This window comes from Peromyscus californicus, unplaced genomic scaffold (genome assembly GCF_007827085.1).
Source record: "Peromyscus californicus insignis strain IS unplaced genomic scaffold, ASM782708v3 Scaffold_4__1_contigs__length_199733344, whole genome shotgun sequence".
Lineage (NCBI taxonomy): Eukaryota > Metazoa > Chordata > Mammalia > Rodentia > Cricetidae > Peromyscus > Peromyscus californicus.
Genome location: NW_026294562.1, coordinates 192977940 through 193004944, shown reverse-complemented (window position 1 = coordinate 193004944; position 27005 = coordinate 192977940). Strand labels below are relative to the sequence as shown.

General features: G+C 41.4%; 2 protein-coding genes and 1 long non-coding RNA gene across 4 annotated transcripts; 1 reads left to right on the top strand and 2 right to left on the bottom strand.

Annotated features, from left to right (window-relative positions):
• On the bottom strand, positions 1 to 2139 carry LOC128125103 (uncharacterized). The gene is made up of 3 exons (XR_008223098.1): positions 1874 to 2139; positions 653 to 776; positions 1 to 186 (listed from the first exon to the last, which is right to left on the bottom strand). It is a non-coding gene; the product is annotated as an uncharacterized LOC128125103 (long non-coding RNA).
• Positions 2140 to 2247: 108 nt separating this feature from the next.
• On the top strand, positions 2248 to 20898 carry LOC128125102 (guanine nucleotide-binding protein G(I)/G(S)/G(O) subunit gamma-5-like). 2 transcript variants are annotated; one of them, XR_008223097.1, is made up of 3 exons: positions 2248 to 2397; positions 6944 to 9723; positions 10659 to 17497. XR_008223097.1 is itself a non-coding variant. In XM_052762099.1 (3 exons), the coding sequence occupies exon 3, from the start codon at positions 20261 to 20263 to the stop codon at positions 20465 to 20467; it is 207 nt and encodes a 68-aa protein (XP_052618059.1). In that variant the 5' UTR covers positions 2249 to 2846; positions 6944 to 9723; positions 10659 to 20260; the 3' UTR covers positions 20468 to 20898. The 2 variants fall into 2 exon arrangements, 1 of the variants encoding a protein (XP_052618059.1); XM_052762099.1 differs by having other exon boundaries at positions 2249 to 2846; positions 10659 to 20898.
• A 324-nt stretch (positions 20899 to 21222) lies between these two features.
• LOC128125101 (ribosome production factor 1-like) lies at positions 21223 to 23775 on the bottom strand. The gene is made up of 4 exons (XM_052762098.1): positions 23359 to 23775; positions 22672 to 22853; positions 22415 to 22541; positions 21223 to 21885 (listed from the first exon to the last, which is right to left on the bottom strand). Exons 1-4 carry the CDS (start codon positions 23389 to 23391, stop codon positions 21844 to 21846), a joined length of 384 nt encoding a protein of 127 aa, XP_052618058.1. The 5' UTR covers positions 23392 to 23775; the 3' UTR covers positions 21223 to 21843.
• Positions 23776 to 27005: the final 3230 nt, after the last annotated feature.

The window sequence follows — 27005 nt, the reverse complement described above, 5'->3', positions numbered from 1 at the left end:
TTATCTCTAGTGACACAGAATGTGGCAAAACTGATTTCATGTCCCACTTCCACATTCACTTGATCCCCTTTCCACTCCTTCACCAATGTCTCCACCATACCTGGATCCTTAGCTACTGTCTCCTCTCCCCTTCCAGGTCACTTTGTTCTGCTGCACAGGTGAGCATGTCTGGGTGATCAGTGAGACCTGAACATGAGAAAGAGATTGTTCAGTAAACATGGGTACATCTAACACAGTACTGTGCTCAGGAGATGAAGAGAAAACTAAATACAGTATTATAAAATGATTCAGTGTCAGAATACTGAAAACAATTAGAAAGCATTTTTAGTTATGGTAACTGGAATCACACTTCCAGTCACAGTTCAATCAAAATTCAGGGGCAGAAATGGAACTGAATGATTGGGAAGAGAATATTATACACTAGGGAGGTTCTGAATTGATCATGGACCAATAATGATGAAGTCTTACACCTCCCAAAAGGACATACATGAATAAGAGAGAAGATTTCATGAAAACTTCCTGTTTTCTGCTGAGGATTTCACTTTTTCTGTGGGATGTGAGACTCATCCACACAAAGCTCACAGACTTGCAGATTAGTTTGTCAAGAAATACTGAGGAGGAGCAAGGGAGACTGCAAGCAAACTATTCTCACCCACAGAGACCATTCTGCTGCAATTCTGCAACATCCAGTGCAAGTACAAAGGCCTCAGAGCAGGTCCAGGCATGGCCACACCTCCTGGGAGATGTCCACAGTCACACCAAAGGCTGTCAACAGACTACAAAAGAAAATGCAACAGTTTGAATTGTCCTGTTGGTGCACACCTTTAATCCTAGCACTTGGGAGAAACAGGTGGGTGGATTCTGTTTTCCAGTCCAGCTTGGTTTACATGGTGAGTTTGGGCTAGACAGAGTAACACTGTGAGCTCAGGTCGCAAACACAGCAAACACAAGAACCAAAAAAAAAAAAAAAAAAAAAAAAAAAAAAAAAAAAAAAAAATAACAGTTTGGTCATATGTCCATGGACAGAATGCTTTTCTTGGACCAAGGAGACAAAAGACTATTGCAGAGATTTTTCTGATATAGATGTTATCATAAGTATTCAAAAAGGTGCTTTCTAATATTATTCTATATTATAATGCTTTCCAATTTCTTTCTTCGTCTTCTATTTCCCTTGAAACAGGGTTTTTCTGTGCAGTGCTAGCTGTCCTTAAAGTCACTATGTACACCTTACCAGCCTCCAACAGACTGCGATCCACCTGCCTCTGCCTTCTGAGTGTTAGGATTGAAGGCCTGTGCCACTAGGCCTGGCAAAGACACTTTTCAGAATGCTGTATTTACATCCCAGTGTGCATACGTCTCAGAGGGAAAATTAATGGTGGATAAACATTTACTTTTAAAAGTTAATGTTTAAAAGTAAACTGTGGAACTCGCAAAAAAAAAAAATGTACTTTCAGATTCAATGAAATTTGCAGGCGTTCCTTTCATGACTATTATCTAAAAGCTCCTGGCGAATCCAAGTCTCCAGGTAAATACGCCACTCTCTTGAATAGGGAAGCGGTACAACACGGAAGTTAGTATGGATGATTGTAAATTTCAAGAGCTTTGTCGTTTCCACCATAGCAAAGAGAATCGTGTTTGCAAATCTCAACAGATATATTCAAACATTCGATTAGATTATTCTTACAAGAATATTTGGATAATCAAAAGATGAGTTTAAAAAAAAGAAACAGGCTTATTCCATAGAATCTAAAATACACCAAGGGAAAGACATCCACAGCAGAACTTCAGAGCCGGCTTCCTTATGAACAGCAGAGAAACTGCTCGCACCCCTGGTCCCTCCCCTCCCGTGTCCCAGCCCCGCAGCTCCTCTGACCTGGGAGGTTCCAGGGCCGCCGGGCTGCGGTTCCCGCCACTGCGCTGCTGACTGGTGACTTTCCCAGGCCGCCCCGCGCGGCGACTGCGGCTCCGGGGAGGTTTCAGGTCCCCGCGACACCCCGCCGTGTCCTCCGCACCCAGGTCTGCACCCCCACGATTCCCCAAGGTGCAGCAAGGAACAATAATGGTCCCTCAGCACTGCTGACCTTGGCCCTGCTCCAACATCCTCAGTCTCATATTGTGTCCCAGCTTCCCTTTACGTCACCACTCTAAGCCCTCCCACACTCCTCTCTTCCCCTACGCTCAGCCAATGTGCCACATCCTCCCATCCGCTGTTTCCGGTTGTGTGTCTCCGCCCATTGGGGACCCGTCCCTCCCACTCCGTCTCAGGCTGCCTTCCACACAGCTCCAGCTGTCAGGCTGCCCTGGACCCGCTCTGCACAGCCTCCCCACATGCTTGCTGCCAGCCTAGACCAGACCTGGATTTAGAAGGACGCTGCACCCCGGTATCTGACCCCTACAGTGAGTTCTGAAATCTTCAGACAAAAGACAGGCAGCCTAACCTCAGCTTGACTACCAGCAGGCTGGGCTACATACTTACACCCAATGAAAACAGGCTAAATTCAGATTCCAGCGTCTCAACGCTAACACAAACATGAAAATCCAGAACCATATACTGCATTTGTGCCTTGGGGAGAGACATTTCAGGAACTTGGAATTTGGAAAGGAATAGGTGTCTCCAGAAGTCGGTGGTCAGCCCATTGCTAACAGCCCAGTGCTGAGTTCATCCCGCGCTGTACCGCTCTCACCACCAGATGGTGGTCTTGTCATTTTACTAACTCAGAAACTAGTCTTTTGTGACTCATGCTAAAGGTAATTTGAGATAAAACAGACAAACAAACAAAACATTTTTTTAATGCAGCAGTGAATGCAGAGACTCTTGGCTATCCAAGATACAGAAAATGAGTAAGGTATGTAGTCCCAGCCCTGAAAATGTCAGTTACACCTTCCCATCTATGGCTGTGGGAACATTAAGAGGTGGAGGAAAGGAAATAAGAAGGGAAGGAGGAGGAAGGGCTAAGACATGCCGTTCTCTAGACTCCACACAGCTGTGGTAATCAGTAACCAACAGCAGCTGTACTGACCTGCATGGACCTCACACTAGATCACAATCAGTCTAGGAAAGGAAAAGGCTCTCAGGGCCCACCCTTTACTTCTCAAATGTCGGCGGTGGATGCATTGTAGAAGAATCACTGCCTTTAGCTGCAGTCCTCTGCTGAGTCCACCAGGCTCCAACACGTTGGTCCAAACCCACAGTCTCACAGATGGCTCTGGTTACTCTCATGGAGTCACAAGGAAAATGAATGGAGATGAACACAATAGATTTGTTGGAATTGTGGACCAGGATAGTAGAGAGGTAGCACGTGAGAATGGACAGTATTTGAGGCACACACACACACTTTTATACACACATTCTGTGAGTGTGTGTGTGAGGGGGGGAGAGAGAGAGAGAGAACTAATAATAGAAATTTTTAACATGAGCATGGCACTCTGTTATTTCTGTTTGGTTATATCAGTACATCATTTAATATCAGGTTATACTAAGAGTCAGGAAGTCTTCCTTTTTGTTTCAAGTATTTATGTAACTTTGCTGTTCTTCTTTGAAGTTCTGATAGAATCCTGTCAATCAGATCATGGTGTCGTTTGGGGGGTTGCGGGGAGGGTCATTTTATTACTGCTTCAGTCTCATTGCTACTTCTGTTTACATATTTATTTCATGTTGTTTAAATTTCATATATAATGTCGATCTGGAAACTCATCTATTTCATTTAGAGTTTCCAATTCAGTGGATTAGAGGTCTTCAATATCAGTAGAAATAAGATCCACTTGTTTATTCATGTCTATCAAGTAGTTTGTCATGACATGGTGTTAAAAAGTTACATATAGTTTTCAAAATTATGCAAACCTTTAATCACAGCACTCAGGGGCCAGGGGCAAAGGGAAACTGTGAAGTCACAGCCAGCCTGGTTTGCATAGTCAGTCTAGGACAACTGTTAATAAACAGAGAGTCCTTGTCTAAAAACAAAGAAAACTTCACCCTGAAGAATAGCTTTCATGGTGACAAAAGCACCATTCAAGCTTCCAAAGGTGGAAGACAATGACCAGTCTTATCCAGCTGTGATGCCTATGAACCACATCAGTGATCATCATGGTACAATAACCCTGAGTGCAGCAGTGGCAAGCATACCTTGGTGATAACCAACACCTCTCTAATTGGACTTAAGAAATTGTTAACAAAAGAGAAACCTTGACTGGTACTGGAAACCTGGATGACTGCTCAGTGCTGGTGAAGTCATGAATCTGGGAGGAGAACCAACAACCACGACTTTACTAAACCTGCATAATCCCTAACAAAAATCTAAACATTTTCCTTATACCCACAGATAAGCATAGTCTTCACCAGTTATTAAATAAACTTCTCTTTGCAACAGACAGAGACCACTACAAATAAGCCACATCTAATCAAAATGCAGAGTTGTGGATGCCAGGCCCAATGAATACATATATAAAACACTCAAGGAAATTTTTTGAAGAAGTGTGTATAAAATATATATAGTGGGGATTTCTATGAATGACTTACAGCCTACTGTTCAGCTAATCCAACAATGTTTAGCTGTGAACAAAAAGTCCAAGAATCTAGTACTCATTCCACTAGGCTGGATGTCTCAACTGGTTGTCAGTATATGCTGGAACCCAAAAGAAATAGGCTCCAAAGCCAGTGAAGAAACGGATGTGCTATCAAGGCTAGGACAAGTAGACAAGGAGCAAAAGCTTCATTGTTCCCTATTGTTATATAGACTTCCAGCAGAAGGTGTGGCCCAGATTAAAGTTGTGTCTTCCAGGCTCATGATCCTTTTCAAGGCATGTGTCTTCCTACCTCCAGATATAGATTAAGGCATTTGTCTTCCTATCTCTAAGGTCTGGACTAATAGTGGATTCACACACTTCAAACCAAGCAAAAATAATCTCACAGGTGTGCCCTCCTTTTCTGGATTGTAGTTCATTGCACATATCATAAATTAGACAAGCAAGAGTAGCCATCACAAGTCCACCCCTTGTCAACTTGACACACAACCACATTTCCTTATGTCATGATTAATTTCCCATTGAAAACATTAAACGGTCATAATAACAGCTAAACACAATGTAACTGTACCAAATAGAATCACAAATGCATTATGTATTTAACCATATCATAATTACACCTAACATGATATAAACCACTCTTGTACAACTGCAAACGCATTTGAAATTTAGAATAGGTGTCAATGTCACTTGTGGAACAGGACTTTAGTATCTCAAATTTAAATATGATAACCATTGGTATTCTCTTAGTTGATATTACATCACTTGATAAAGAAATTGAAAGACGACAAATATCTGTACAAAAGCATACTTAGAAAAATACAATGAAAACACTAATGTCAACTGTAATTTTCCTCTCTGTTGCTGGTCACGTGGCCTTAACAAGTGCTTATTAACTACCTTCCTCTACTACCCATTCTGTATTTTCTCCACCCTCAGCAGGTCTTGGCTCCTTTCCTGAAAAGTGACCCATTCCTTCATTCCAGATGTGTCTGTGCCCTTTGTCATCCTTCCTGGATTAGGCTGTTGTCGTTTCCCATTGACTTTAATCACAGGACATGGTAGCACTTAGAGACACCCTAAAGGCTCTCCTGCACTGCAGACATAATCCCTCTAATCCACATTGTGGAGAGGCAATCCTGTTTCCTGGTAATTTGGAAAATCACCCCTCCTAACATGTTTATTCCTTTCTTAGCTTGTTGGTTTAAGGGCATTAGAATCCAAAAGTGACCAGGGGGAGTCTGATCTTCTGGTTCAATGGAATAGCTGTTTCAGCTCCTGGCATGAATGTTCCCTGTCTGGAACCAAAATTTCTAAACCAGCAGAACTTTAATGTTGAGGGAACAGGATGTAAAAATTTCCTAGTGGGTCACTAGGGGTGATAGTGAAAGGAACTATTCCCTTTCCCTCCACTTCATTCCTGGGACACCTGGATCCTGGTTAAAGGAGAAACTATATAACATATTTGACACTGATTCAAAGCATATACTCCCTTCTGGAGAACCCTACCACACCCCAGGCTGCTGCCATCTAATTGGCCCTGTAACTGTTATTTCAAAAAGCCATTCCTTCTTTCTATATGGCCAGCTGCTTCTGCATGGTGGGGAACATGGTAAGACCAGTGGATTCCATGATCGTGGGCCCACTGTTGCACCTCTCTGCTCTAAAGTGAGTTCCTCAGTCAGAAGCAATAATGTGTGGAATACCATGATGGTAGATAAGGCATTCTGTAAGTCCACAGGTAGTGATTTTGGCAGAAGCATCCCCTGCAGGAAAGTCAAATCCATAAGCAGAATAAGTATCTACTCCAGTAAGGACAAAGCTTCCTTTCCATGGAAGAAGTGGTCCAATGTAGTCAACCTGTCACCAGATTGCTGGCTGGTCACTCAGGGGAGTGGTGCCATATTTGGGGCTGAATGCTGGTATGTGCTATGGGTGAACCTGGCACTCAGGAGCAGCTGTAGCCAGGTCAGCCTTAATGAGTAGAAGTCCATGTTGCTGAGCCCATGCCTATTGCCCATCTCTGTCACTATGGCCACTTTGTTCATGGGCCCATTGGGCAATGAGAGGAATGGATAGGGAAAGAGGCTGACTGTCCACAGAACAGGTCATCCTATGTACTTGGTTACTGAAGTTCTTTTGAACTGAAGTGACCTTTGATGAGTATTTACGTGAAACACAAGTATCTTCACATCCTTTGCCCTCTTGGACAGATCTATCCACATATTTCCCGAGATATCTTTCTCACCAATTTTTCCAGTTATGCTCTTTCCAGTCCCTGGCCATCCAGTCAATCTATTGGCTACAACCCATGAGTCAATGAACAATCACACATTTGACCATTTCTCCTTTCAAAAAAACTGTATGTGTACTATACAAAGTCCTGCCCACTGTGAAGATTCTCTTCACCTCTGTCTTTCAGGATTGTTCCAGGAAAGGATTGCTGCAGCTGTCCACTTCTGGGTGGTGCCTGTATAATGTGCAGAGCCATCAGCAAATCAGGTCGTAGTCTTCTCTTTCTCAGTCAGCCTTTCATAGGGCACACCCCATAAGGCTATAAGTGAATGCTTGGCAGCAGACAGCATTGCAACAGGAGTAGACAATACATTCATTTGGGTAACTTCTTCATGTAACTTACCTTCAGGATCTACTCAGGCCTGATCATGTATATATCACTTCCATCTAATAAAAGATTGCTGCTGTGCATGTCCTACTTTATGACTTGATGGGTCAGATAACACCCAGCTCATGATGGGCAACTCATGTCACATGGTAACTTGGTGACCCATTGTCAAACATTCAGTTTCCACTAAGGTCCAATAGGAGGCCAAGAGCTGTCTTTTTTTTTTAACATGTATTGATTCATGTGGATTTCACATCATGCATTCCATTCCCACTTATCCACCTTTCCCCAGCATCTGCCATCTTCCCTTGCAACTTCCTCACCCCAAACAAAACCAGATTTGAAAGGAAAACCAAAAACAAAAGAAAAATACAAATAGCACAAAAAAACATACAAACAAAAGGGAGAATCCTATCATAGAAGCTGTATTGTTGCCCTTTGAGACACAGTTTACCCTTTAGTCTGTTCATCTTTACTTGCAAGTTTTCAGTACCATGAATCATTTGTCTGGCCAGAGGCCTCTGGTCTCTGTTACCCCACTAATAATGAGCTCTCACTGGGGTTCCTCTTTGATATCCTGTTGTCCTGTGTCGTGGAGATCCTGATGTTTTGGATCTGTAGGTTTGTCCCCTTCACATGCTCCAACAGTTCATAGATTTGGTGGATGTTGGGGTAGACCAACTCATAGCCCTGGTTCTGCGCCTAGGTTGGTCAGCTTGCCAGCTTTCCCTCATTGTCACTACCTAGATGAGCTCTCCAGCAGTGCCTCAGCCAGCCCACCCAGTGCAGCCTACAAGGGCCAGTTCTCCTGCTCTTGGGCCCTCAGACCTAGGTACCCCTCACTCATATCTGTAGGGCCAGCTCTACTGTTTTGTCCAGACAAGGTGCAGGGTCCTCTTTCCAGATTGCTGTAGGCAGCGTATGAGGGGTGGCAGGTTAAACTCTTCTCTTCTCACATCCTCAGGGCTAGCTTACCTGTATCCATGGCAACAGGGTCAGCTTTAGTGTGTTGGCCAGGCAGGGTGTAGGGCCCACTCTTTTTACATCAAGAAATAGCTCTTTGCAGTAGTTCTCTTTTTGCATGTACCCTGACTGCTCAAGGTTCAGCCACTTGTTTACTGTCTGGGATCCCTCAACAACTTAGAGCTACATGCATGGGTCAATGTGACATTACTAGCCTAAGAGACACTACGTGACATATATTGTGTTTTGAGAATGGGTAGGCCCCTGAAAATGTAACTTATAATTGTCTAAGTTTGGCAGTGAGGCCACAGCGAAGGTGTGGAGAGAGACGGCTATGTAGAGCTGGGTGAAAAAGCTGATGCCATGAAGGAAGAGCTATGTGAAGGAATTGTGGAAAGATCTGGGCAGTGAGTGAGTGTGTGTACGCTAGAGTGTGAGTGTGTGTGCACAGAAGGAGCTGAGGGGAGAACACAAATGGCTAGGCAGGAGAGGGTGGGAGATTTTCAGAGAGAAGTGAAAGCTGTATAAGTGTGTGTGTGGAAAACGTAGCTGTATGTAAAGGGATGTACCTGTGTGGAGACAGTGATATTTTAAGAGAGAGATTTTTGAGAGGATTTCTTAAATAGAAGAGAAAGTTGTCAGAAATAGCGTGTGTTTTCCTATTATTTACCCCTCAGATAGAAAAAGTCTAGCCCTCAGATACGTAAGAATTTTTCCTAAGCTCTCTCTGCATTCATGGATTTTCTTGCATTATGCTGGTGGTAGCTGGGGGCTGGCCCCCCATGCTACCAATAGTCCGTGTGGTAGAGCAATCTTCACAGCAACCCGAACTTTTTGAAGAACATTCTCCTGTTCCAGGCCCCACACAAAGGGAGCAGATTTCCTACTCACTTGGTATATGGGCCAAAGGAACACATCCAAGTGAGGAATGTGCTGTGTCCAAATCCTAGTAGGCCCACTAAAGGTTGTACCTTTCTCTTGGTGGTAGGAGGAGGGCCGGGGGAAACAACTTATCTTTCACCTTAGAAGGAATATCTCAGCATGCCCCACACCACTGAACTCCTAAGAGTTTCACTGGGGCAGAAGGCCCTTGAATTTTGGTTGGACTCATTCCCCATATTCTTTTGCACATATGTGTTACCAATGAGTTCAAAGTGATTGCTCCCTCCTGCTCACTTGGTCCAATCAGCATAATGTCATCAACATAGTGCACGAGTGTGAAATTTTGTGGAAGAGACAGATATTGAGATTCTATCTAAATTAGTTATGACACAGGACTGGAGGGTTAATATGTCCTTGATGTAAAATTGTAAGGGCATAATGCTGGCCTGGTGAACTGAAATCAAATTACTTCTAGTGGTCCTTATGGACAAGTACTGAGAAAAAGGTATTTGCTACATCAATAGCTGCATACCATGTACCAGGAGATGTGTTGATTTTCTCAGGAAGGGACACCACATCTGCTACAGCAGCTACAGTTGGAGTCACTACCTCACTGAATTCTCAAGAGTCAGCTGTCATTCTCCATGATCCATCTGTCTTCTGCACTGGCCAGATAGAAGAATTAAGGAGATGCCTTGGGAACCACCATACTTGCATCTTTCAAGTCCTTGACGGTAGCACTAATTTCTGCAATTGCTCCAGGGGTGTGATATTGCTTTTGATTCATTGTTTTCTTTGGCAGAGGCAGCTCTAAGGCTTCCATTTACCCTTTCCAACTATAGTGGCTCTCACTCCACAGGTCAGGGAACCAATGTGAGAATTCTGCTCATTTCTAAGTATGTCTATCCCAATTATCCGTTCTGGAACTGGGGAAATAACTACAGGAGAGTTCAGGGACCCCTTGTACCTACTGTGATTCAGACTTCAGCCAAAATGCCATTAACCACCTCACCTCCATTAGCTCCTACTTTACCTGGAGGGCCACAGTGTTTCTTGGGGTTTCCTGGAACAAGTGTCAATTCTGAACCAGTATATAATACACCCCAGGAAGTAGGATTATTTCCATTATCCCAGTGTACTCCATCTTGTGAAAGACCTTAGGTCTTTCTGGGGAAGGACTGGAGAAAGGCTAACAGTAAAACCTTTAGGTATTTTATGAAGGTTCTTCCTCAGGGAAACCCACCTGTCCCTTTTAAGGGGTTCTGGGTTTGCAATCTGGTCTGGAATATATTCACTGGACTAGATTGCCTTTTGCTACAACCCAGTATAGTTTCTCTTTGATTCATTTGAGAATTTTTCTGCTTATAGAGATCAAACAAAAATTCAGTAAGCTTCTTCTCTGTTTTCTGCCTGGAAACACCATGATGGGACCTATGGTACCATAGGTCCATAAGAGTCATGCCACCATAAAATTCACTTGCTTGTGCTGAGCATTACATTTATGCCACTATAAACATTGTTTGGTCTATGTTGCCCATTATGATAAATACTATTACCTTTCCTGTGGTGAGTGATTCAGCACTGTCACATGGCACCTGATACCTCAGGGCCTGAATAAAGCCAGTGCATTCGAGTCATCCAGTAAAACAGCAGTATCTCTAAACCCCAGGTCTGACGCAAGGACAAGGGAGACAAAAAAAAAGACCCCAGCAGCTGACCAGCAGGTGAGAGACCTGTGAGAAGACTGCACCACCACTGCAGCCACCCAGTGGACTCTGATTCCACAAGACCTGCTACTGCCCAAATTCACCTACTCCAGCATCCTCCCCACAGACAGCCCTCTCTGGCAACATCAGCAGGCCCAATAGGCACAAGCACCATCCACACCATTCTCATGAACTGGTGAGTGACTGGTCTCCCAGCTGAGCTACCCAACCTCCAGTCCCTAAGCCCCAGGGCACAACCCACAACCCTCCCCCTCCCATCTCAGCCTCAGCAAGGCAGCTGGGCTCCAGCCCCAACTCTGGTGGAACCCCACTGTTTGGTGCAGACCACAGCAGTCAGCCAGCAGTTGAGACACCTGTTGGCCTGCCGCACCACCACAGCTGCCACTGACTGGACTCTGTACCCACAAGACCCACTCACTGCCCAAACCCACCCACCACATCATTCTCCCTTTAGTCAACTTTTTTGGTGTAAAACATTTTAATGTGTGTTACTTTTGTTCATGTTGCATTTGTTTAAGTCTGTGAAGCTGTTACTGTGCCTGTGTAAAACACCTGATGGCTTAATAAAGAACTGGCCAATAGCAAGGCAGGAGAAAGGATAGGTGGGGCTGGCAGGCAGAGAGTATGTAAAGAAGGAGAAAACTAGGTGGAGAGGGCTAGGTTCTAGCAGCCAGAGAAGGAGGAGGACTCCAGGGGTCAACCACCCAGATACACAGCCAGCCATGGAGTAAGAAACAAAGAAAGGTATACAGGAATAGAAAAGGAAAAGCCCAGAGGCAAAATGTAGTCGGGATAATTCAAGTAAGGAAAGCTGGCTAGAAACTAAGCCAAGCCAAGGCTGTGCATTCATAATTAAAAATAAGCTTCTGTGTGTGATTTGTTTGGGACCTGGGTGGCCAGCCCCCCCCCCCAAGAAAGAGTAAAATACTAACAACAACATTATCTGCTTTACTTCAGTTACTTTCCCATTTTCAGTAGTTTTTTTTTTATACAGTAAGTTGCTGTGGGATGGTCTGTATGTCAAATTGCTCTGATTGGTCAATAAATAAAAAACTGATTGGCCAGGGGCCAGGCAGGAAGTATAGGTGGGCCTAACAGAGAGGAGAACAGAAAGAACAGGAGTCCCTGCCAGCCACTGCCATGACAAGCAGCATGTGAAGATGCCGGTAAGCCACGAGCCACGTGGTGTAGCTAGAGTTTTCCTGCCTGGACCACAGTCAGGACAAATCTCTCTCACCTGCCAGTCCCACAGCCACTCAGACCCGACCAAGTAAACACAGAGACTTATATTGGTTACAAACTGTATGGCCGTGGCAGGCTTCTTGCTAACTGTTCTTACAGCTTAAATTAATCCATTTCCATTAATCTATACCTTGCCACATGACTCGTGGCTTACTGGAGTCTTTACATGCTGTTTGTTATCGTGGCGGCTGGCAGTGTCTCTCTGACTCAGCCTTCCACTTCCCAGCTTTATTCTCCTCCTTGTCCTGCCTATACTTCCTGCCTAGCCAATGGCCAATCAGTGTTTTATTTATTGACCAATCAGCAACATATTTGCCATACAGAACATCCCACAGCAACGTAGCAAGGTATAGATTTATGGAAATGGATTAATTTAAGCTATAAGAACAGTTAGCAAGAAGCCTGCCACAGCCATACAGTTTGTAAGCAATATAAGTCTCTGTGTTTACTTGGTTGGGTCTGAGCGGCTGTGGGACTGGCTGGTGACAAAGATTTGTACTGACTGTGGGCAAAGCAGGAAAACTCCAGCTACAGTAAGTATCTAACTTACTGTAAGCCAAATGACTTAGTGGAAATACTAATGTGCTTTCATCAGAAGCCTTAGTATCCACAGCCAACCACACCCTGCAACATCAGCAGTCCCTCTAGGCACAAGCACCACCAATATCAATTGGAAGAACAGAGTCCAGCAGTTGACAATCAGATGAGAGACCTGCGGGCATGACACACCACCACTGCTGCTACCCACTGGACTCTGTTCCCTCAAGGTGCACTCCACCAGCCAACCACACCTACCCCAGCATCCCACCCATGGACAGCCCACTCCAGCAATTTCAGCAAAACCTATAGACACAAGTGCCACCCACACCAATTGGAAGAACAGATGGGTAAATGCCAGTGTAAGAATACATTCAACAAAATAAAGGGCAACATGGCACCACTAGAACCCTGTGGTCCTACAACAGCAAGACCTAATATAGATGAAGCAGAAGAAAACAACCTTAAAATAACTTTATTAAGATAATAGAGGCCCTTAAAGAGGAAGTTAAAATTCCCCTAAAGAAATTGAGGAAATGACAAACAAAAAAATTAGAAGAAAGCAATAAATCCCTTAAAGAAAGCCAAGAAAAAATAATCAAACAGGTGAAGGAAACAGTTCAAGACTTGAAAATTGAAATAGAGGCAAGAAAGAAAACACAAACTGAGGGAATGCTGAAAATTGAAAATCTGGGTAAATGAACAGGAACTACAAATGCAAGCATCTCCAGCAGAATACAAGAGATGGAAGACAGAAACTCAAGCATTGAAGATACAATAGAGGAAATAGATTCATCACTCACAGAAAATGTTAAATCCAAATAATCCTTAACACAAAACATCCAGGAAATCTGGGAAACCATGTAAAGACCAAACGTAAGAATAACAACAATAGGAGAAGAATACCATCTCAAAGGCACAGAAAATATATTCAACAAAATCATAGAAGAAACTTTTGCCAGCCTAAAAAAGGACACCCCTATGAAGGTACAAGAAGCTTACACCACACAAAATAGACTGGACCAAAAAAAAAAGTTCCCTTGCTACATAATAAACAAAACACCAAACATACAGAATAAAGAAAGAATATTAAGAGCTGCAAAGGAAAGGGGTCAAGTAATATATAAAGGCAGACTATCAGAATTCCACCCAACTTCTTAATAGAGACCCTGAAAGTCAGAAGGTCCTGGACAGATGTTTTGCAGACACTAAGAGACCATAGATGCCAGCCCAGACTCCTAAGCTGAGCAAAAATTTCAATCATCGTTGAAAGAGAAAACAATATATTCCATGACAAAACCAGATTTATACAATACCTTTCCACAAATCCAGCCCTACAGAGCACTAGAAGGAAAACTCAAACCAAAGGAAGTTAGCTGTACCAACAAAAGCAAAGGCAATAGATAATCTCACACCAGCAAATCCCAAAGAAGGGAGACACACACACTCTACCACCACCACCAACAGGGTGGCCTGGGAAAGTCACCAGTCAGCAGCGCAGTGGCGGGAACCGCAGCCCGGTGGCCCTGGATCCTCCCAGGTCAGAGGAGCTGCAGGACTGGGACACGGGAGGGGAGGGACCGGGGTGCAAGTAGTTCTCTGCTGTTCATAAGGAAGCCAGCTCTGAAGTTCTGCTGTGGATCACTTACCCTTGTCGGTAAATTTTAGACCATATGAACTGGACTATACCTGATTTTTTGAATTGATTCTCTGGTTCATATATATGTGTGTGTGTGTGTGTGTGTGTGTGTGTGTGTGTGTGTGTGTGTGTGTGTATTGCTATATGTATATGTGTGTATATATATATATATTGCTATATGTATATATTGCTATATGTATAATATGTTGTTTTTCAAGACAGGGTTTCTCTTCATAGCCTTGGTAGTCCAGAAACTCACTGGGTAGATCAGGCTGGCCTCAAACTCACAGAGATCTGCTTGCCTCTGTGTCTAGAGTGCTGAGATGAGAGGCATGAACTACCACCAAAATATTCTTATAAAAATAATCTACTAGAATATTTTAATCCATCTGGTGATATTTGCAAACATGGTTCTCTTTGCTTTGGTGGAAAGAACAAAGTTCTTGAAGTTTACATTCATCCACGCTAACTTTCATGTTATAGGTGGTACCTGAAGATAAAGCATAACTGGAGAACTTTTGGATATTAGTCAGGAAAGGAAGTGTAAGGTTTTTTCTTTAGAGGAAGGGCATGTTGTAACACAAAGTCACACCAGGCAACAACACTCAGATTTATTGGAGACACAGAACAGTGGCTGCCACTGTAAGGAAAGAGAGACATCGGAGGCCTGAGTGGAGTGTCGGGCTTTTATAGCTTCTTTGTAGCCTGTGCAGTGACCTAGTGGAAAAGTACGATGGGGATGAAAGTATTGTTTGACGATGAAGGCTGAAACATTGGCCATTAACAGGGACTCAGAGTGGGGATTTCCAAGACTCTTGAGTTTCTGGGCAGGCCGGAGACAGGGTAATTTTCCACTGGCCTATTACCCTGGAGGAATTGAAACTAACACTCTGGTGACACACTCACCTTTAGTCCCTTTTATAGTTACTGTTGAGTAGAGTAGCAATGAACATGGATGAGCAAGTATCTGTGGAGTAGGATGTTGAGTCTTTTGAGAATATGCCAAGAAGTGGAACAGTGAGTCATGTGTTAGATTTATTTAACTTGAGGATTAATTTATTTGATTGAGGCTAGATTTTTTTGTTCATGGCGTTTTTATTTTCTATGGTTTTGTTTTTTATGTTGCTGCTGGTTGGATTATTGGGAGTATTCCTCTCCTCTGTGAGAATTAGTGATTTGCTGACTTGTTCTTGGGTGATTACTTCCTAGTTCTCCTGTATTTCTCTATTCCTCACATGAAATTTATTATTTCCCATGTTCTCATGGATGATTTCTCTGACTCTTCTATATATGTTTTGCGTCTAATTTATTATCTGCCATGCTTTTTAATGAAATGAATTGTGTTAATTGGTGACTATCTTGAAATGCACTTATGTCTCTATCAATTTTAGGAGAATAATTATCTTTGTGCAACAATATTGTTGAAAGTGATTTTTTCTTCGAGTTTCAAATGTCTTTTCATGCTCTCTTGGATTTCAGATCATTGAGCAGACACCTAGTCATATTCTTTTGTTTGGGTCTTTTTGTGTGGTTTGACACTGTTCTTTACCAGCTTTCAGTATTACTTTTTACTTTTTCTTTTTGACACCTTGATTTGAAAGGGCAGCAAGGCATCTATTCATTGTTCCTGAAAGAAAAACTCAAAGAAGAGAAAAAATTTGCTGATTCTCTAGTAAGAACGTCCCAGGTCGCTGGACAGTGGTGGTGCTCGCCTTTAATCCCAGCACTTGGGAGGCAGAGGCAAGCAGATCTTTGTGAGTTTGAGGCCAGCCTGGGCTACAGAGTGAGTTCCAGGAAAGGCGCAAAGCTACACAGAGAAACCCTGTCTCGAAAAACCAAAAAAAAAAAAAAAAAAAAAGTGTAATCACTCAATCTGCTGTGGGATGGTCTGTATGTCAAATGTGTTGCTGATTGGTCAATAAATAAATCACTGATTGGCCAATGGCCAGGCAGGAAGTATAGGTGGGACTAACAGAGAGGAGAATTGAGAGAACAGGAAGCTGGGTGAGGGAGACACTGCCAGCCGCTGTCAGACAAGGAAGATGTAAAGTACCGGTAAGCCACAAGCCACGTGGCAAGGTATAGATTAATAGAAATGGATTAATTTAAGCTGTAAGAACAGTTAGCAAGAAGCCTGCCATGGCCATACAGTTTGTAACCAATATAAGTCTCTGTGTTTACTTGGTCGGGTTTGAGCAGCTGTGGGACTGGCAGGTGTCAGAGATTTGTCCATACTGCTCGACCTGCAGTATGGTGGGAATGAGGCCTCTGCAAGTGGCACATTAAGCTGTGTGGTGGATTTAGACTTTGCTAGTACAAAAAAAGAGGTTTCTGGGCTACACACTGCTTGACTAAAAGCATAGACCCATGATAGCTCCCGTAACACCGCCATGTTGGGAAGCTGAGGTGGGTGGAGCCAGCCACAGCTGATGTAGTTTAAAGTAACAGATTCACAATAAGACAGATTCAGATGTAATAGTTTACAATGTGTGTAAAAATATACGTAGGCTTGAAAGAGAGAGAAAAAGGAATATATACAGTTATATAAAGAAATAAATAGTTTTTAAAAATAAAGTCTTTAGCCGGGCGGTGGTGGCGCATGCCTTTAATCCCAGCACTCGGGAGGCAGAGCCAGGCGGATCTCTGTGAGTTCGAGGCCAGCCTGGACTACCAAGTAAGTTCCAGGAAAGGCGCAAAGCTACACAGAGAAACCCTGTCTCGAAAAACCCAAAAAAAAAATAAATAAATAAAGTCTTTAAAGAGACAGTAAAGGTAGTATAAAAAATAAGCCACGTAGAGATGACTATTACACAGAGAATCTGGATTGTGTTGTCTTTGGGATTCTTAACTGCAGAGAGATATTTGATTGTAAAGGAAGCTGAGTTAAACCAGTATGTATATTTTAAAGATACTTTGACTTCAAAATTTGGATGTAAGGATATGTTGCTTTGGAAAAGAGTCTCTTTTGTTTCCACAGAAAGCAAGAGGCTGTGGATTTGTTCCAGAGTAAGATACATCAGGTTTGACCAGCCAAGACCACCTGAAAGGTCTCCGATGACACCATGGCCCAGATGATTCAACATCCAGAACCGTTTCAAGGCAACTGGCTCAGACGATACACCCTCATGGACTACTCCATAATCCTAAAGTATTCTTTGTGTCCCCATAAGATACAGCGCCCCCCTCCAGCAGGAAGTAGTAAGAGAAGCTACGCCCAAATTCCCAAATATACCAAGCTGACTTTGGAGATGTGTAAAGGTTAAAACCTTCCTTTTTAAGAAAAGAAAAGGGGAAGTGCTGTGGGATGGTCTGTATGTCAAATGTGTTGCTGATTGGTCAATAAATAAATCACTGATTGGCCAATGGCCAGGCAGGAAGTATAGGCGGGACTAACAGAGAGGAGAATTGAGAGAACAGGAAGCTGGGTGAGGGAGACACTGCCAGCTGCCGTCAGACAAGGAAGATGTAAAGTACCGGTAAGCCACAAGCCACGTGGCAAGGTATAGATTAATAGAAATGGATTAATTTAAGCTGTAAGAACAGTTAGCAAGAAGCCTGCCATGGCCATACAGTTTGTAACCAATATAAGTCTCTGTGTTTACTTGGTCGGGTTTGAGCAGCTGTGGGACTGGCAGGTGTCAGAGATTTGTCCTGACTGTGGGCCAGGCAGGAAAACTCTAGCTACAGTCCCAGGTCAGTGGTCATGTCCCTTAATTTTCTAGAATTGTTATATTTTAAGGCATTGGAAGCCTTTAGTTTCCTGCTTCTGGTAAATTTTTTAAACTTTTAAAAAATATTACAAGCAAGTAACAGCAAAAAAAATCACTCATTGAAATTAGACCCAAAGACTATACAACTCAATGTATTTTTATGCATTTAGAATAGTAATTGAGAATCAAAGTTCTAGAACATCATAGTTGATTTTATGTGTTGACTATATATATATATTCTTCCACATAGTATTTTTATTGATTACCTGGGAGTTTCACTTCATGCAACCTGATCACAATCCCTTTGGAGTCCTTCCATATCTGCCCACCTTTTGTGGCCCCTCCTCAAAGAAGAAATTAAAAGAAAGTCTACTTTGTATTATCTATATACTTTCTAAGTGGCTTGTGCCTTAAATATTTTGATATTCTCATCCACCCTGAAAAAGAAAAAAACATATGACTGAATTAGAACTAGAAAAGCAACTATCTATATATGTGTTTTCATAACAGGTGTTCATTACTTACATTCAGTCCTACCTCAACTCCTGATATTTAACCTTTCTTGTTCTCTTTTCTCCATGTTCTACTGTGCCCACATATACATCAAATCCCTATACACATATTAATGGCTGGATTCTACATATGAGGAAAAATGTGGTTTCTTTCTGTCTCAAAATGTATGACCTCACTTAATATTACACATTCTAAGTCCAAACATTCTTCTGCAGATCTTTATATTTTCTAAGTTCAATAGCATTCCATTTTATATGTAAATCATTTTCATTATCCATTCATCTATTGATAGATGATGAGGTTGATTCCAACTTATTGCCATGGTGAATACAGCAGCATTAACCATAGGGTGTAAATATCTCTATAGTGGGGTGTGGAGTTCCATGGATATATGCCCAGGAGTGAAAAAGGTGGGTTATACTTAGTACTATCTTTATTTTTTTAACCTATCTCCAAGCTGTTTGCCACAATGGCTGCATTAATTCACAGCCACAATGAAGCAATTATCTATTTATACTTTATCAATAAAAATTCATGAGTCAGATATCAGAGTAAGAACCTGAATGACCAGAGAAGCAGAGGAAGCCCCCAGTGACCTCCTATCTCTTCTGTTCCTCAATCAAAAAGGCTGTGATCCTCTCTCAGCCTTTTTACTTCCTGTCTCCTTTCTGTCCTCAGTCCTTCAAGACGTCAATGGTTAATTTTGGTCAGCTAGTGGCTCTCTGACTCAAAGCAAATTTAATTGTCAGAATGTGATCAAAATATCACACAACATTTCTCCCTTTTTGTCTAACCAAAAGGGAAGTCTTTAACCAATCTAGTAAAATTATATATAATAAGACAATACACACACACACACACACACACACACACACACACACACACACACACCTGTATATATATATACAGGTAAGAATTATAATAATAAAGTACAATCCATTTGTATTTGGCAAATTTAGAGAAAATGCTTCATTATCTGCCCTATCTAGGTGACTCCAAAGTTTTGTATCTAATTTTCTTTCTCTCCTAACTTGTATTACCAGCCCCAAACTATCTTTTTATGTCTCTCTATCCTATACACTTTACACCTCTTTCGTAAGTTTTTTCTGAATTTGGTAACAAGGAAAACTATAACTATCTACTCTTTAACTCCAATCAGAGACCTAAAAGGATATAATGTTACCTGAGTAACCAGGAAATGCAGAGCAAACAACTTCCAAAACTAAGAAATGACAGAAACAGCTGGCTGCCTGGACAGTCACCCAAGGTTGCTCTCTAACATTGGGGCATCCATCTTCAACCTACAGTCCTAGAATATCTGACAGAGTTTTCTGTGAAGCAGGAATTTTGAAGGACTGTCTCATCTTGTCTTGGCAAAGTTCTTCAGTCATTTCCTTTTGTGTTCTGTTTGTCCAATTTGGGCACCATACTGTTAGCAGTCAAGGCAAGGGCAGCTTCTTAACCAGGGGCTAACTTTTGCCACACAGTAAACTCCATATGGAGTTTCTTCAATGTCCATCATCTTCTCTGAAGTAGATTGGTGCTGCCAGGAGTGGACTTGTTTCATTGTCATAAAAAACCCTTGTTATTAAAACATCTTAAATGCAATATTCTGTAGATCACTGAAGTGTTTTGAAGACTACCTGCCTATCTAAAATACATCTCTGTTTGACCTTGAAAACATACCTAACATGACAACAAGTTTGATTGTAATAGGTGACTAACTAGTAACCTGTATTTTTTTGTTATACTGAATAGTTTGTAATAATAACTTTCAAGGACTGGAAATTTACATTACATTGGTAAATGAGTTGCATAGGTACAATACCTTAAATAAGAGTAGAAACATGGACCTGTCGCCCCTCGCTTGGCCTGACGAGTCGGCACGGTTGTCCCGAACGCCATGTCGGGTTCTTCCAGCGTCGCTGCCATGAAGAAGGTGGTTCAGCAGCTCCGGCTGGAGGCCGGGCTCAACCACGTGAAGGTTTCCCAGGCAGCTGCAGACTTGAAACAGTTTTGTCTGCAGAATGCTCAACATGACCCTCTGCTGACTGGAGTGTCTTCAAGTACAAATCCCTTCAGACCCCAGAAAGTCTGCTCCTTTTTGTAGTCATGTATCTTGAGATTTCTCAAACCACTTTTCATGAACCAGTGGATATTCAAGAGAACTAAATTTGAAGTCTGTACAAAAGCTTCTCTATAACGCGTGCCATAATATACAATCTTCTACTTGTCAGATCTTAACATCTACCTCTCTGAATTTTCATGGATTTCTGTTTCACAAGGTTTAACTATTTTATATACACTGGCTATAGCATACAATAAAACAGCATACAAATTTCTGGCCTTGTTACTGTTAATGAAATGCACTGTATATTAATCTTTTCAATACCAGCTCTTAACTTATAGAACAAATGGAAATTTTTGTTCAAAGAGTGGGAGACTTCCAGTTTCTTTCAGTTAGTTACAGGAATTACTTTAAATATTCCAAATATGGGTGGAGAGGTGCCCAGTGGGTAAGAGTACTTGCTATGTGATTATAATCTGAATTCAGATCCCTGCCACCTATACAAAAAGCTGATCATGGCTATGAATGCTTAGAACCCTAGCACGTGGAGGAGAGGGTTTGTTGGCCACCAACATGGGTTAAAATGGTGAGCTCTAGGTTTAATGAAAGACTCTGTTTAATAAATGAGGCAGAAAGGGATGACAGGCACTTGACACTGTCCTCTGGGCTCACACAGACAACAAAAGATTCCAAACAAAACAAAATGCTTTGTAGTGTATTTAGCAGTTATACCAGGAAGGTAGTTGCTTCACTTTGGAAATAAGAGTCCTCTTAGAAGAATCAAGAACTTGACTGGATGATGGTGTAACATGCCTTTAGTCTTAGCACTTGGGAGACAGAGGCAGGCAGATCTCTGTGAGTTTGAGGCCGCCTGGTCTACAAAAGGAGTTCCAGGACAGCCAGAGCTACACAGAGAAACTGTATGTGGTATGGAGGAACAGGGAAATGGGGCAGGACTTGAGAACTCAAGACAATACCTGAATGAAGTAGGACAGTAGATGGTAATTAGGTAAAATTGAGCAAGAAAACAGGAATTGAAAGGTTAACTCCAGTGACTTGTAACTTTGTGCCAAGTCCTGGTAATCTGGCCTCTGAGACTGGTGTATTAAATCAGGGCTACACTTTTCCTAGCCTACAAGTTCTTTGGGAGTGCAAATTAGAAAGTTTGAATCTTCATTCCAACAAAATTCACAATTAACGCAAAATGATAGCAAGGTTTAGGAGTTTTAGACCCTCACCAAAATTATATTTATTTATATTTACAACAACAAAGTAGAAATTCATGGCACTTGGTCATTTGTTCAAATATAAGATTTACAAAATCAAAATCATTTAGAAAAGTGTGCTTTGTTAAATAATTTACCATGTTTTTCAAGACAGGCCTGTCCAGCAAAATTCAATACTACTCCCTCAGTACTTTATAAATGGAATTTTCTTCTACTTGTATCCATTTCCCGTGGCTGAAAATTAAAGGGGAGAAGACAATGAAGAAGAACATGGGTGAGATAGTAAAGGCTGGCTTTCATAGATCTTTATGAGTAACAGTGCTGACACTATGGGTATGTCTGAGCCCCTGACAGTCAGTCTTCAGGGCTGATTTAACTGCTGGGAATTTCTGTTCTAAGCCTGTGTGTAGTGCAGAAATAGCACTGCTGCTAACTAGGCAGAAAAGGACGATTTACAGACATTCTCATCTGTCTTAAGATGCTTTCCAAATGTCCAACAGCGCTGGTTCTCAAACAGTGCAGCAGAGTCACCAGGCTTCAGACACTGCTGGGCAGCTGGCCTGAGACTTGCCCATTCCTACATCGGTGTTGGTCTCATTTAAAGATCGCTGTGCTTTGGGCCACTTCAAGCAAATCCAGGTTAATAGCAGCCCAAGAGACCACATCAGACTGCTGCTTTCTAGTTCATGGGAGAAGATTCTCTCACACACCTTAACATGTAAATAATATAGTTAAAATGGGCTTTGGAGCAATCACCACATACCTTATGGACCCATTCATATTCTCCATATTTAGAATCAAAGGTACCCTTCTGAAGAGATCGTAATTTTAAGGTAAAACGTGGTCCAAGTTCCTGAATTCCCACTTTCTTTTCACTCTTGAATATATATCTTCAGAAACAAAAGTTAAACAACAATTAGGTTCATTCAAACTAATTTTCTATGGCAAAGCTAAAGGACTTATTATATCAGAACACAGGTTTATGTTGACAAAAAAGTCCAAGTTAACATCTGCCCTTACCTGTGAAACCTGAAGAAGATGTAATCCCACTGATTGTGGAATGTGGCAACCTGCCTTCCAATAAATTGAGGATTATGAGGAAAGAGAGATGCAAACATGCGTCCAATGGAATGACCAAGCCATGTTGTGAAGTTATTCAGAATTATCTCGGGAACATGTTCTGTGGGATCTTTGCCTCGTCTCTGGAAAAATTAAAAAATATAATACCCAGTAAAGAGAATTAGAAAATGCATAATTATAATTTTGGGTCCATAATTTAGACAACATTAAAAATAATTTGCTTTTACACAGGGTCTCACTCTAGCTCGGACTGGTCTGGCACTTCTTAGCTCAGCTTTACCCTAAAACTGCTCCTTCTGCCTCAGGCACCATGTTCTAGGATTACTGCAGGAGCCACCAATCCTGACTTTAAAAAAATTTTTAAATGACAAAAATGTAAGAGATGGCCTATCAAACCCACAAAGATATATTTAATATGTATTGAACACATCCTAAAGTAAACCCTACTATAAAAACATTCATGGCAACGTGGACTACTGCTATTATCAAAATTGTCTATGGTCTTGCAACATATCTCGGTAGACAACTTGCTGTCATCAGAAGATCAAATAATTAAAATCAATTAGATCCTTAAGCATCTACTGATAACCTGAGATCAGTATTGATCAAAGAGTACATAAGACTCACCTTAATTTCTTTACGAAGACGAACACTACTCATTTTAAAGTGAGCAGTTGGGCCATTTGGCAAGTGACTCAAAATAAGGCCATCTGTTCACAAAGGTTAAGAAGCATACCAAATTATAGCTTATGCCCTAAATTGCATAAATAAGTTGTCTTCTGTATGCTTGAGGGCACCTAGAAATTAGTGGATGGATGTATTTGTTCTTCTGGGTTAGCTGAACTTTTCCTACCAAACCAAAGTCCAACCACATCAAATCTTATAAGAAAATATGTATTAATCTACAATAATCTTAGTTTTTTTGTTTTTACAATTAAATAGCATCATTCACAATAGGGTAGCCTGGGCTTTCAAAGTGAAAGTACACAACACCAAAAGTCTATCCAATGACCACTACTCAAGAAGGAAAAAAGATGGGATTCAATGCTATGTAAGTTCACCTCCACTTATGTGTCCTGTTTGTAAGATTAGGACATAAGAGGATCATAGGATCGCAAATTCCTGTTACAGCAAAGTCAAAGCTGCTATTTAAGAAGAGAGAAGCTCTTCGGATTAATGAGAACTTAAATCAACCTTTATAACCCATTAGTCTAGCATGAACGGAATGATGCTAGACACTATAAACTACAGATTAAATATAAGAGACCTGCCTACCAGCAAGTAGAGCAGCCAAAAGCACCGGAGTCTCAGCTACAGGAGACAGAGCAGCACTCAAGGGTTTGTGGCACCAGAGAGTAAGTTATGGCTGGTGCCCAGTGACCGCCCAAGTAGGCAAAACTGACAGCGGTGGCTGACCACGGCTTTCAGTTAACAGCAGCTTTTAGTTTAAGCAGGTGGACAGGACACAAACTGGGATCGACGACGGCCCAGGCCCGCAGTCCCGCTGCCCAGAGACTTAAGCAAGAGGATGAAATTTCAAGACTGTGCTTGGGCAGCTCTGACCAAATTTCAAAATTAAAAAGTACGTAAAGGGATGAGGCCAGCTTACTGAAGCCTGGATTTGAACCCTTTGGCTGCTGTCTTTACTGAGCAGTGGTTCTCAACCTTCCAAATGCTGCAATCCTTTAAAACGGGTGACACTGTGATGACCTCCAACCATAAAAGTATTTCGTTGCTACTTCATAACTGTAATTTGGCTACTGTTATGAATCATAATGTAAATATGAGTTTCCTGATGGTCTTAGGTGACCCCTGTGAAAGGGTTGTTCAACCCCCTCAAAGGGGTCGTGACCCACAGGTTGAAAACTGATGGACTAAAAGCAGCCAGGAGAAGCTATATTACACCCAATTTTTAAAAAAAGCATCAACTGGGTTGGAGAGATGACTCAGTGGTTAAGAGCATTGGCTCTGTTCGTCCAGAGGTCCTGAGTTGAGTTCCCAGCAACCACATGGTGGCTCAAAACCATCTGTAATGAGATTTGGTGCCCTCTTCTGGCATGCAGATATACATGTATACATAATAAATAAGTCTTTAAAAAAAAGAGTAGAAACATATGTACAGTATGTTCTAACAAAAATAACCTTAAATTTGTATCAATATACAAAAATCCATACCAATATAAAATATTTAAGACTAGTAGATCTTTTTTTGTTTGTTTAAAAGTAGATTCAGTAATCTACCCTTTTATCGTACCATTTCTATATCCCTCTTTTTTCTTTTCTAAATGAGATCCCTGAATCTAATTACTTTTGGTAGCTTTTTATTATTATTATTATTACTATTATTATTATTATTATTTTAGATTTATTTATTATGTATACAGTGGTCTGTCTGCAGGCCAGAAGAGGGCACCAGATCTCATTACAGATGATTGTGAGCCACCATGTGGTTGCTGGGAATTTAACTCAGAACCTCAGGAAGAGCAGCCAGTGCTCTTAACCTCTGAGCCATCTCTCCAGCCCTTGATAGCCTTTTTTGACCATTATCAGTAACAAATTGTAACCAAGCCCCCTAAACAGTGATAAATATCCATAACCCATTGAATGAACAAAAACCATCCATAGCACCTTTGGGAATGTGGGTGTCACATTTTCTAGATTTTTTTCTTTTCTTTTTTATTTATTTAACTTTATTTTATGTGAATTGGTGTGAAGATGTCAGATCCTCTGGAACTGGAATTACAGATAGTTGTGAGCTGCCATGTGGGTGCTAGGAATTGAACCTAGGTCCTCTGGAAGAGCAGCCCATGTTCTTAACCACTGAGCCATCTCTCCAGCCCTCCAGATGTTTTCTGTTGTCTGGGGTGTGATGGCATTCTAGGAGACCCTGAGAAAATTGAGATAATGGTCAAGTCCTAAGAGAGCTAGGTGCATCATTTGTTGCCAGTCTCTGAGTAATGGGAAAGTGCAGAGCTTATCTGAAGTTCTGGTTGGTATAGTGCATGGGGCTGGACCATCTCAGCTATCCACCTTTAAATTGCCCTAAGCAATTTTTAGTTCAAAGCTGATCTTTGGGTAGTGTTTGTCAGCTTGGTGGCATTATCAAATCCAGGTGGAATCATTCTTGTTGTGCCCCAAAATCCTTTGGAGACTTTAAAGGTTGCTGTTTGGGATGGGCATGGTTCACTGTAGAAAATTTAAACATTTTAAATATCACATGCAGCAGATCTCAGAGAGGATCACAATTTGTTAAGTATATCCAGAGTACAAAAATTAATTTCTAGTTATCTGATAGAGACTCAAACCCAAAATCATGTACAAGAAGCTAGATTAAGAATTTAGAATTAGTGCTTTTAGAATTAGTACTTTATATGACCATTAATAACATAGCAGAAAGTTTAAATACATATATATGTGTGTGTGTGTGTGTGTGTGTGTTAATCTTATAAATTTTGAGATAATATTTATACTTTGAAAAAATTTTAAAGACTCAAAAAAAACCAAAGAATTATGAGGTTAGTGGCAATAGAATAGTCCCTTAATTTTGTGTTTCTGCCCCATATCAGGTGGCTCTTTGGACACGAGACAGAGATTTTGGATTTTTCTTTAACAAGCATGTTTGGGTTTAGAGAAGGAGAGAGCCATGTACCAACTCCAAAGCCAGCTTTAATTTTTTATGGAACTAGAACTACAAAAAGACCATTTACCTTATATGTCTGAGGAGAACAGTAGAAACGTATATTTGGGAAGATTTATGAAATTTTATCCTATTGGAAATGTTATATACCAATAGGCCAATTTATTCCTTTGGGGGGGGACTTTTTTCTGTATGATTTGTCCTTTTTTAGATGTCTCATTTTTTCACTGGTCTTTAGATTTCTTAGCTGGATGCCTTCATTTTTCTGGAGAGACAAGAACAAAACCCTGTCCTAACCGTAACTTTGGGGAATTTCCTTTTTGGTAGGTTGTATCTGATCAACTGAAAGGCATTTATTAGTTGTATTTGTTAGTTTAGACTGGATGGTTACCCTGTTTGATAAACTAACATCTCTTCTAGTCAAGAGGTCTCTCTTTTTTGAATTTAATCTCTATCAATGTTGATGGTATCCATAGATTTTCTTCTCCTGTGGAAATAAAAGCAAAACCTTTTCCCCAGTGTAACTTATATCATGGATTCCATTCTAAAGTCAACATATCTTTAAAGTATATAGGCTGATTTAACTCAGAAGTTTTTTTATTATCCAATGTATTTTTGCAGCTAGTGTTCCTTTTTC

Excerpts from the sequence above, each read along its gene's own strand:
- LOC128125101 (XM_052762098.1), bottom strand. The coding sequence starts at position 23,391 with ATGAGTAGTGTTCGTCTTCGTAAAGAAATTAAG. Across the intron at positions 22,542-22,671 it reads ATCTTCTTCAGGTTTCACAG|ATATATATTCAAGAGTGAAA; the intron begins GTAAGGGCAGAT and ends TTGTTTCTGAAG. Across the intron at positions 21,886-22,414 it reads AATATGAATGGGTCCATAAG|CCACGGGAAATGGATACAAG; the intron begins GTATGTGGTGAT and ends TTTAATTTTCAG.
- LOC128125102 (XM_052762099.1), top strand. The coding sequence starts at position 20,261 with ATGTCGGGTTCTTCCAGCGTCGCTGCCATGAAGAAGGTGGTTCAGCAG.